Source organism: Engraulis encrasicolus, chromosome 8 (assembly GCF_034702125.1).
Source record: "Engraulis encrasicolus isolate BLACKSEA-1 chromosome 8, IST_EnEncr_1.0, whole genome shotgun sequence".
NCBI lineage: Eukaryota > Metazoa > Chordata > Actinopteri > Clupeiformes > Engraulidae > Engraulis > Engraulis encrasicolus.
This window is the reverse complement of record NC_085864.1, coordinates 7,284,495-7,296,782: the sequence shown is the minus strand read 5'-3', so window position 1 is coordinate 7,296,782 and position 12,288 is coordinate 7,284,495. Positions and strand designations below refer to the sequence as shown.

The 12,288-nt window shown below is 41.1% G+C and overlaps 1 protein-coding gene across 1 annotated transcript; it reads right to left on the bottom strand.

Annotated features, from left to right (window-relative positions):
- Window positions 1–2,035: 2,035 nt before the first annotated feature.
- Window positions 2,036–10,319, bottom strand: LOC134453472 (uncharacterized). Its single transcript, XM_063204277.1, has 4 exons — window positions 10,252–10,319; window positions 9,307–9,827; window positions 2,901–2,907; window positions 2,036–2,553 (listed from the first exon to the last, which is right to left on the bottom strand). The coding sequence occupies exons 2-4, from the start codon at window positions 9,812–9,814 to the stop codon at window positions 2,124–2,126; spliced, it is 945 nt and encodes a 314-aa protein (XP_063060347.1). The 5' UTR covers window positions 9,815–9,827; window positions 10,252–10,319; the 3' UTR covers window positions 2,036–2,123.
- Window positions 10,320–12,288: the final 1,969 nt, after the last annotated feature.

The window sequence follows — 12,288 nt, the reverse complement described above, 5'->3', positions numbered from 1 at the left end:
AGGTTGCATTCTGAGCCCTCTATTCTCTATATATGCATGACTGTGTGGCTATACACAACAACAACACCATCAAGTTTGCAGATGATACCACTGTTATCGGTTTAATCACAAGCAATGATGAAACAGCCTACAGGAAAGAAATAAACAACCTCATGGAGTGGTGTAGAGGAAACAACTTGTCTCTGAATGTGTCCAAGACAAAATAATTAATAGTTGACTTCAGGAGGAAAGAACACCAGTTTGAAACCATTAACATCAACGGTGAGACAGTGGAGAGGGTGAGAGACTTTAAATTCCTTGGCGTTACCATCTCAGAAGACCTCACCTGGGACAGTCACACACAGCGCATTGTAAAAAAAAAAAAGCCAGCAACGTCTGTACCACCTCAGACGATTGAGAAAGTTTGGGATGAGACCCAAGATCCTGAGGTCGTTTTACAGAGGCACCATTGAGAGCATTCTGACGGGGACCATTATTGCATGGTATGGGAACTGCTCTCAAGCCAACAGGAGAGCTCTTCAGAGGGTTGTGCGTACAGCTCAGAACATATGCGGCTGTGACTTACCCTCCATACTGGAGCTATTTGAGGGAAGGAGCATCAGGAAGGCAAAAAAAAATCTTGGCTGATCCTAGTCACCCCAACCATGAACTGTTTTCTATATTACCATCTGGGAAACGGTACAGAAGCCTGAAATCTCACACTACCAGACTCCAAAGTAGTTTCTTCCACCAAGCAGTTAGATTACTGAATTCATGCTGAAGACAACAAGGCACTTTCTTTTTGAAATACAATGTGCAGTGGATGTGTCCTCAAGCATTTTGGGGCATTAAAGTGCAATTTATTTGAAGTATTTTCACTCTATAAACTACTGACAGCATTTCTGCCACTTTACAAACGCAAGGAAGATGGAAAAGCCTCACACTGCTCTCTAGTGGGGAAATATCAGCATTGACAGTTTGTTGGTGTCCCTCTAAACATGCCATCAACTTTTTTGTGCCAGTTTCATCTGCGGTATCCACATCATCTATGATGCAGAGACCTGGGTTGGAACAGATTAACTGCTGTATATATCATAGAGAACATTAATCTAGTAATCTATCTACTCCTTGAGGGGGTCTCAGGCCAAGGAAGTTTGAGAACGCCCGTTTTAGGGGAGTGCTTTTTCAAAGTGGGGGCCGGTGACCAGAGTGGGGGCCTCGAGGGATCTGCTGGCGGGGACAGTTTGGCAGGAAATGTATAACAAGACAATACAATTAACTGAATTAGTTGAATTACCAATCAAAATACACAAAAATCAAAAGCTGCATTCACCCAGTATACATTTACTTCAAACAACTGCATTATAATAACCTTCAGTGTACTACTATTATTGCTATTATTGTATATATTCTAGTGGCTTCAGGATGTACTCCACTAGTGAAAGTAGTCACTGAGAATAAGTGAGTTGTACGCAAGTGGAGAGTACAAAATCCTAAGTAGGGCCAACGCAATATTAGCCTATATCAGTTAGAGTATAAAGGCTGCCTAAGAATTCCCAACAGCAGACATTATTTGATGTGTGCGGCTTAATGCCACTAAACCATGTCTTCACCCGCTGACCTCATTGATCGCAGCAATGACAACCTGAGTAATTGCTGATGCTGAGCTTACTACACTACTTTCGAATAAAACAAAATATTAATAGATCATCATGTCAATGACCTCATGCAAATAAGTTATATTTAACACAATTGTGGCTTCAGCCACATTTTAAATTCATTTCAAAGGGGCCTACATATAGGCTATCCATCTGTATCGTGCAGTATAGCCTACAGCGTGTTTTTTTGTCTCCGATTTGTTTTACTCAGAGTTTCCGTAAATCTTGCTTTTCTTGTTTGCGATGTAGGCTACTTTTCCGTCCTTGCTTGACAGAGGTACAGTAGGCTAAATGATGTATTATTCTGCACCAATTGGCCATTGCACCATCTGATAAACCATGAAGACACAACAAGCATAAATTCAGAACAATGACACTCTCTCTCGAACATTCTCCAAATATATTTATTAAATGTCACGATTTCCTTGTTTGAAAACAATACACTTCACATGTAACCTACTGTTCTACACAACAGTTATATATACCTCAGCGGTAAAAGCCTGATGCACCTGCATGTTGACCCGACTTCGGATGAATCAAATTCATGACTGTGATCTTTTTGGGGTCCCACACACAATCCTCCTCCAGTCCACTCTTGACCATGCCACAGTTAGGGGGAACCCAGGCCGTGTCATAGCCTTTGTCATGCCATTTCTTCCGCAGGGGGTGGCCCTGGTAGTTGATTGCTATTACCCTTCCCACGTTCACTTTCACCCTGATGACCACTCGCTGTGACTCAGGAAGATCCAGGGGGTACCTGCTGGCCTTCTGCAGATCCCTGCTGAGGTAGACTCCTCTACCCAGCATGCCATCGCTGGATGGCCTGAATCCTGACTTCAGGATGGAGGCTGCTGCCTCTCTGGTCGTGCCGTGGTACATGGTGTAGGTTTTACCATCACCGGGTTGATCAGTGCTGCTAAGGCGAGGCTGACCAGGTGGAAGGAAATCATCTTCTGCCCACATGTTGACTCAGATTCTGGGAGGCATAATTCATGTGAATATGATACTTTTGAAGTAAAATTACAAACTCAACTTGATGCGGAAGGCCATTGAAGAGGATGGATTTAACTTTTGCAAACTGTGTGCCATGTGGCCTTCTAAACCATCCTCATTTATCTACTGTTGTCGTGTGAATAGCTTTGGACAGCATTGAAATTGAATAGTACCAAATGCTGATTGATTCAAAGGGAAACCTTTTGACTTCCCTATGATCAAGTGAAAATATTCTGGTGCAATATTTCTTTTTGTGTTAGCACAGCAAACAGATTCTCTTATTACAGTACATATGCAGTCTATTTGCCTGCAATCATTTCCCCCTAAGGAATTGGAATTTCAACAGAAATAAAATCAAACCATATACTCACTTCTTATGTACTTTGAAGATCTACACTAGAGATGCCAAAGAATAGCTTTTGGTCCTGCTGCCCCAAGAATGAAAATGTAATGGTGGCACTTCTACCTTTATAGGTGGAAAACAGGTGTGGCTGTGCGTACGTTCCGTTTCAGTTTCTTTTCATGCTAAATACACGAGACATCCAGGTTGGACATTTCTTTTGAAACGGTAGTTACAGCTACCCCCTCTTTGCAACCGCACTTGTTATTCTGTGTATTTCCTGTGCATTTTCCTGTTCCTACCTCTCTTTGCAACTGCACTTGTTGTTCTGTATATTTCCTGTGCACTTTGTATTTGCTTGTGATGTTGGCTTGATTATGTCCTCTTTTGAAAGTCGCTTTGGTTATAAAGCATCTGCCAAATGCAATGTAATGTAATGTAATGTAATGTAATGTAATACAGCTGTAGGAATGCTGATTACAATTCTGTGGTGGTGTGTGGTGCTTGTGGTGTGGTACCAGTCTTGTAGGGGATCAGGAGGGGACAGCAACTTCAGATATGAATCGTAGATCATAATTTGATTATGAATGTATAATTTACAGGTATGCCTAACAGGAAAACAGTCCGGGTAGTGGATGCCACCTGTGTGCCAAATGCAGTCATGAAATTTCATCACTCCTTAGTATTCCACATTCAACTGTCATCTTCATTTCAAGAAAAAGAAAGAGTGGGGAACATGGGAACATCAGCAACTCAGCCACAAAGTGATGGGCCACGTAAAAAGACGGAGAGGGGTCAGCAGTTGATGAGTCGGATAGTGCAAAGAGGTGGTTGACTTTCTACACAGTAAATTGCCACAGAGTTCCAAACTTCATGTAACCTTTAGCCCAAGTTCAGCACGCATAGAACTTCATGGAATGGGTCTCCATCGCTGATCAGCTGCATCCAAGCCATAAATCACCAAGGGCAATGCACAGCGTTGGATGCAGTGATGTAAAGCACGACACTACTGGGCTGTGAGCAGTGATGATGTTTTCTCTGGAGTGATGAATCACACATTTCCATCTGGACATCTGATGGACAAATCTGAGTATGGGGGTTGCCAGGAGAACGGTACATTCCGGACTTCATTGTGCCGAGTGTGAAATTTGGTGGATGAGGACTTATGATGTGGGGTTCTTTTTTCGGGAATTGGGCATGGCCCCTTAGTTCTAATGAAAGAAACTTCAAGATACCAAAACATTGTGGACAATTCCATGCTCCCAACGTTGTGGGAACCGTTTGGAGCAGGCCCCTTCCTCTTCCCACATGACTTCCAACAAAGAAAGGTCCATAAAGACATGGATGACAGAGTCTGGTATGGATGAACTTGACTGACCTGCACAGAGTCCTAACCTGAATCCAATAGAACACCTTTGGAATGAATTAAAACGGAGACAGAGTCAGACCCTCTCAAACAACATCAGTGTGTGACCTCACCAATGCGCTTTTGGAAGAATGGTCAGAAATCCCTATATATACTGTTGGAACTGTATTTACATGTTATCCTATAGTTGCGCAAACATTATGCCTTGGTACAAATGTGCCTTTTTGCATTCAAGAATTGCTGTTCACGGCTCAGTGGAAGACTACTGAACTGTGCGAAGACTTTCTCTGCACCAGAACGATGGAATGCATCCTTGAAATTATTACCTGCACTTAACCACAACAAAGTGCATGTTTTAGATAGCGGGCCAAGGCCTATGTGTTTGTGTGTGTGTGTGCGCAAATCAATCTCAACCGGGATGTGTGCCCCCCACCCCCTAGCGGTTGAGAATTGTAATCAGGGAAGTCCTTAATAAAACGGCTGGAGAGAGGGAGGCCTGTCAGAGTGACTAGGGAAGATTGTACTGACAGTCCTCTTTACTCGCTCTCCAAGCGCTTGAACATAAATAACGATTCTCTGTGTCTATTCTGTTTTCAGGTGTTTCATATAACAAATGTTTAGGGTAAACCTAACATATATACACTCCTAATGCTTGTGGACAGCCTTCCCAGATGAGTGGAAGTTGTAATAGCAGCAACAGGTGGATTGATGTCATATTGAATCCATGGATTAGAAATGGGATGGCAGTTTAATTCATATGTGAGTCAAGGCAGGTGAGCAAATACTTGAACAGTGTGCTAGAATATTACAATGTGTAATGCCCAATGTTGAACATTATTAATACTTGGGCTTTTTGGAATGTTTGTAGTCACAGTTCATTGTTCAAAAAACTCTCCAAACAAGAAACCCAGGTGGGGCATCTACCTGATACAGAAACCAAAATACATGGACAACAAATACTCAAGTAAGTCTTGTGATTTTAAGTTTCTTTTTCTGGTTCCTGTGTCAAAGGTGTGTCTGGGAATAGAAGTAGACTGTGGAGTTTCTGCAGGTGTCAACACTTGCTCCTTCCTGCAGTGATAAAGATTTTAAAAAGCATAAACCTTGACCGGTAATCTGCCACACAGAATTTCCCAGTGAGCCACCAGTCTAAGGAAACGAAACACACACAACACACACACACGGCTCACCTGGAAATTTTGTGAAATAGATTTTGGTCAAGGCCTGGTCAAGGCTTCAATAAACTAAACCAATCTTTTCATATGACTATCTACTGTACCAGCAGGGCCATGACAGAAACGTTGTGTCTTTGCTTTAAAATTGGTAAATCAAAGGGAATTCAAAAATGTATGTAATAACTATGGTAATTATTCCCTTTGCATCTTTAATTCTGAGTGACTCAGCCTCTCTGTGATGACCTTACCTGGACACCTATATTGTCTGTCAGTACAATTCATTTTGAAATGTTCTTCTTTGTTGTTTTATCTTATTTGGACGTTTACTAAATTTCACTGATCCCCGTCCCAACTTATTTGAGACGTGTTGCATTTATCAAATTAGAAATGAGTACATATGTCCCCCAAAACAATATTTTTTCTCGGTTTTAACACTTAATATGTTGTCTTTTCACTATTCTCCATCTAATGAATAGATTGAGTGTTTTGAAAATGATAGCATTTTGATTTTATTCACTGTTTACCAAACGTCCCAACTTCACCGGAGTTGGGGTTTGTATATTTATTAGCAGGTTTACCACTTCCTGTACGTTAACTGAACCCGTTGTTATCACTTCATGTTCTTGGTATATCCCCCTGGCTAAGTTAACCTTGAGGTAGGGGCAAATCATCTAATTGAAAAGTCTGGAGTGCTTTCGTGAAATAAATTGTGGGATATGTATTGGCTGTCTAATGGCTAAAGGGCATCAAAGTCAACAATATGATCTTCCACAGCTACAACTGAGTCGTCTTAATTAGATACATCCATTAAAATGCTGTGCTATTGGCCTTGGCTCAACAGTAACTTGGGCCTTTCGTGAAGTCTTTACGAGAAAAACAGAAAAAAAATCAACTTTAAGCCTCGCGGTGCTTTTACGAATAGCCTTGTTCGTAGTTGGGCGACGAAAGGGGGAACTGACAATTGGGGTAGTTTGGTTCTGGGGGGAAGAATAATGCAGACGGACGTCAACAATCAAGCGTGAGTGAAGGCTAACTGGAAACGACGGTAATCAAACATTTCAAACAAGTGATTTACGGTTAAGTTAAGGTTAGGGTTAGGTTTAGGGTTAAGGTTAGGGATAATGTTGGAGGAAGGGAGACATGGCATGAAGCTGACACAACGACAGCACTCCCCTCCCGGATGCACACTCTCTCTCACTCGCTCTCTCTCACTCTCTCTCTCGCCCATTCTCGACGACAGCGCGTGTTGCCCAACTACGAAAAATGAGGCTCTATCGTAGTATCGCACCACGAAGTATGTAGTTGATTTTCCACAAGAATGGGCTCGGCTCAAACAACTGTTACGCCAGGGACCTTGGCCTATCCTTATTTCCCAAACCTCCCCCATCTTTTCTGTCTCTTGTCATCTCTTCAATGTCACTATCAAAATAAAGGCATTAAAAATCAGAAAATGTTATTGTAACTGTTGTCAACATACAGCCCCCAATCACACTGATGCACTAATTCCCCTTCAATGGCCTTCCTCAAGTCACAAGTGAATGCTAATGATGAACAAGTCAGGATTACTAATTCTACTGTAGCCTACATGTCCATGTTTGAAGTTGCGAGAGCCAACACTGCCATGATATTGATGATGCTGTTTCTGAACGTGTTTGTGAACAGTAAGAAGTTTGAGGAGCCCAGTCTGTCTGAGGGCTTCTCGGAAATCGTGCAGATCCAATGTGTCCCTCACTTCAAGAACAGCTAAGAGGAAGCTCTCTTCATGCAGTTCTCTGAAGGGTGAACACAGGGAAGCTGACAAGGGGGGGACAAGGGGTTATGATGTCTCATGTCCAAGAAGATGGGGTGGGGTGCAGAATCGGGCCATTATTATGTAGTATGTATTGGGTGGTGAGCCCTTTCAGATGACTTTGTCCTAGGCCCGGCCATAGCTGTCAACGGCCCTGGGTGAACAGCGAGTTAGCTGCGACTAAGACAACCCAAATGCCATCCATGTTTGAAAGCCATATGGTAGTATGTGTTTGGAGACCAAATCATCAATGTTAGATAGAATCTTGATTAGTAAATCACAGAAGTGTACAAAGTGGACATAGAAGTAAAATAAAAATAAAAATACTCATTAGGCTCAGTGTAATTTCTGGTGTAACTACAACTGTGGTAATATCTCAAACTACTGTTGTACTTACATCATGTACTTCTACTTCAGACACCCCTGGAGTATTGGTTATAATCAGTGTTGCCCATGCTACTGTTTGATTTCTGGTATGAGGTAATGGGATCCACTGTCTAGTCTAAGGGGGCCTTTATCAAGTGTTAACGACCTCACACCAACTGCAGTCAGCCTTCTTTGTACTAACACTACTGTTTTATTGGCCCATGGCTGGGCAGGTGTTTGTCATTCAGTTTACTTAACATTTTGTAAAGCATTTGGTTTAATTGCTGTAACTGAGACCACATTTTGAGTCAAATGCAATAAACATTGATTTCTTATTTCCTTTAATGGTCTTTCAAGTTTTATAACAAAAGAAACAGCTCTGGAAATAAAGAAGAGACTGCTTCAAATATATCATGTTTTCTGATATTACCACTTAAAGGTATGTACTTCAGTGAAAAAAAATAAAAATGTATGAACTACTGACAGCATTTCCTCCAATTTACAAATGACAAGGTGGAAAGTCTCACACTGCCCTCTAGTGGGATAGTGAAATATAAGCATTGGCAGTTTGTTGGTGTCCCTGAACATGCAATCAACCTTTTTAGTGCCAGTTTTGTGCCAGTTCAGTATCCACATCATCTATGATGCATCTATGACGTTCGAGGGATCCGCTGGTGGGGACAGTTTGACAGGAAATGTACAAGACAAAATAAATAATTGAATGAACTGAATAACCAAGCGAAATAAACAAAAAAGAAAAGCTACGTTCACTCAATTAGTTAACGACTGCATTATAACAATTTATTGGATTTCTGAACATTACCACTATTATTGCTACTATTGTATGTATTCTAGTGGGGACTTCAGGATGTACTCCACTAGTGAAAGTAGTCACTGAGAATAAGTGAGTTGTACGCAAGTGTAGCGTACAAAATGCTAAGTAGGGCCAACGCAATATTATATCAGTTAGAGTATAACACCAGAAATTATTTGATGTGTGCGGCTTAATACCACTAAACCATGTGTGTCTTCACCCGCTGACCTCATTGATCGCAGCAATGACAACCTGAGTAATCACTGAGCTTACTACACCACTTTTGAATAAAACAAAATATTAAAAGATCAGCGTGTCGATAACCTCATGCAAATAAGTATTTTGTATTATATTTAACACAACTGTGGCTTCAGCCACGTTTGAAATTAATTTCAAATGGTATCTGTATATATATCCACAGTCATCTGTATCCTGCAGTACACAGCAAGTTTTTTTTTGTCTCAGATTCATTTTAGATTTCAGGACAAACTCTACTGTTATGCAAATTAATTTACAGAGTTTCCGCAAGTCTGTTTTTTTCTTGTTTGCCATGTAGGCTACTTTTCTGTCCTTGCTTGACAAAGGTACCGTAAATGTATTATTCTGCACCAATTGGCCATTGCACCACCATGATAAACCATACAATGAAGACACAACCAGCATAAATTCAGAAAAATGACACTCTCTACATTTTGCAAAATATATTTATTAAATGTCATAATTTCCTTCTTAGAAAACAATACACTTACATATAGCCTACTGTTCTACACAACAGTTAACTTGATTATAACTCAGCGGTAAAAGCCTGATGCACCTGCATGTTAACCCTTCTTTGGATAAATCAATTTCTTGACTGTGATCTTGTTGGGATCCCACACACAATCCTCTTCCAGGCCACTGGGCACCATGCCACATTCAGCGGGAACCCAGGCTGTGTCATAGCCATATTGACGCCAGGTCATCTGCTTGGGATGGCCCTGGCGGTTGATTGCTATCACCTTTCCCACGTCCACCTTCACCCTGATGACCACTCGCTGTGATTCAGGAAGATCCAAGGGGTACCTGCTGGCCTTCTGCAGGTCCCGGCTGAGGTAGACTCCTCTACCCAGCATGCCATCGCTGGATGGCCTGAATCCGGACCTCTGAATGGAGGCTGCTGCCTCTCTGGATGTGCCGTGGTACATGGTATAGGTTCTATGATCAATGGGTTGATCAAGCTTTTTAAGGCGAGGCTGACTTTCTGGAGGACCGTCATCTTCTTCCCACCTGAAGGAGTTTGCCCCTGCCTCTGCCTCTCTGGTCTTGCCACGGCCACCGTCATCTTCTTTCGACATGCTGACTCAGATTCTGGAAGGCAAGGAGACATGCACATTATGCGAAGATACTTTTGAAGAAAAATAATAAAGTCAACTTGGTGTGAAAGGCCATTGAAGAGGAGGGATTGGACTTCAGCAAACTGTGTGCCATGACATTCTAGCTAGCTTATCTTCCTGTATATCTACTGTGATGTGAATAGCTTTTGATGGCATTGAAACTGAATAGTAGAAATTGTAATTAAAGAGTCACATTTAAAACTTTGCTCTCCTTTGCTGATTCAAAGTGAAACCTTTTGACTTCAATTTGATCAAGTGAAAATATTCTGGTGCAATATTTATTTTTGTGCAATCACAGCAAGATTCCCTTGTTTAATATGTAGGCCTAGTCTATTCTTCTGCAATTATTTTCCCCTCAAAGAATGTGAATTTGAACAGAAATCAAACCATATACTCACTTCTTATGTGCTTTGAAGATCAGTACTAGAGATGTCAAAGAATAGCTCTCTGTCACATGTCCCAGAATGAAAATGTATGGTGGTTCTTCTTCATTTATAGCTGTAAACAGGCGTGACCGTGCGTATGTTCTGTTTCAGTTTCATTTTCCTCGCTAAATTGCATGAGGCATCAAGGTGAGACATTTGTTTTGAAATGAAAGTTAGAACTGTAGGAATGCTGATAAGAATGCTGTTGAGAATGTGGTGATTGAGGTGTGGTACTAGTCTCACAAGGGTTCAGGAGGGGACAGTAATTTCAGAAATTAATTTTAGATCATAATTTGATACATGTATAATTTACAGGTAACAAAACAATCACAGCCTGCACAGAGTCCTAACCTGAATCCAATAGAACACATTTGGAATGAATTAGAACGGAGACAGCCAGGCCTTCTCAACCAACATCAGTGTGTGAGTGTGACCACACCAATGCGCTTTTGGAAGAATGGTAAAAAAAATCCCATATAGGCTACAGTACACATTTCTAATACCTGCGGATAGCCTTCCTAGATGAGTGGAAGTTGTAATAGCAGCAAAAGGTGGATTGATGATATCATATCGAACCCTATGGGTTAGGAAGGGGATGACAGTTAAATTCATATGTGAGTCAAGGCAGAGGAGAAAATACTTTTGGTAATATATATGGTATTAACTTTGTTCAATGAACTGCATAATATTCTAATGCATTTCTGAATAGTACTAATATTATTGCTATTATTGTATATTTCCCAAATCAGGCACTGCACAGTTTCCTTTCGTGCTAAATTACATGAGGTATCAAGCTGAGAAGTTCCTTTTGAAATGAAAGTTACAGCTGTTGGAATGGGGATAAGAATGCTGTTGAGTGTTGTGGTGATTGTGGTGAGGTACCAGTCTCGTAAGGGTTCAGGAGGGGATAGCAATTTCAGATATGAATCGTAGATCATAATTTCATTATAAATGTACAGGTAACAACAGGTAACAAGTAGCCTACTGGGAAAGTGTGCTAGAATATTACAATTTGTAATGCCCAATAACATTATTAATAAATATTAATAAAATATTATTTTGTATTGCTTGTCTGTCAGTCATTTCTTCACAGTTCATTGTTAAAAAAAACCTATCTAAACAAGAAACCCAAGTATCTACCTCATACAGAAACCAAAATTAACAAGGCATGGACAACAGATACTCAAGTAAGTTTTGTGATTTTAAGTTTCTTGTTCTGAGACCTGTTTGAAAGGTGTGTCTGGGGAGTTTCTGCAGGTGTCAACACCTGTGGTCCTTCAGTTCAGTTCAGTTCAGTTCAGTTCAGTTCAGTTCAGTTCAGTTCAGTTCAGTTATGGTTTATTTGAGTAGGGGCAAATACACATCATGTAGGCTGTACAACAACCTAACAGATAAGCATCATAGCAATTGTAGCCATAGGCTAATTTCTAATGCCCGTCCCTAGAAGGGCTTTTAAAGTAAAATATAAAAAACTGTTTTTATTGTTATTTTAAAATGCAACCTATCCATTCATCAAAGCCATTCATTTAATTTAAGAAGACAGGCAATACGTATACATACACATATCTAATCCTATATTTATGTAGGCCTACTGTACAGTCACTCGTTCATTCGCTCATCAATTTGATAAACCATGTACAACACAGCCTTCCCTCACCCCCTCCCTACACACACACACAAAATCAACTGCCCCACCACCCCCCTCTCACACACACACGCACACAAAATCAACTGCACCCCCTCCCTTACACATAAAATCACCACACACACACACACACACACACACACACACACACACACACACACACACACACACACACACACACACACACACACACACACACACACACACACACACACACACACACACACACACACACAATGAGCAGGGTAGAGCAGAGGTTTCAGGCTGTTGCCATCATCAGTGCTCTCTGTGCTCGCGAGCACTGATGATGGCAAAATCCTGAAACGTCTTCTCTACCCTGCTCTGACAAAAAGAAATAACTCCTT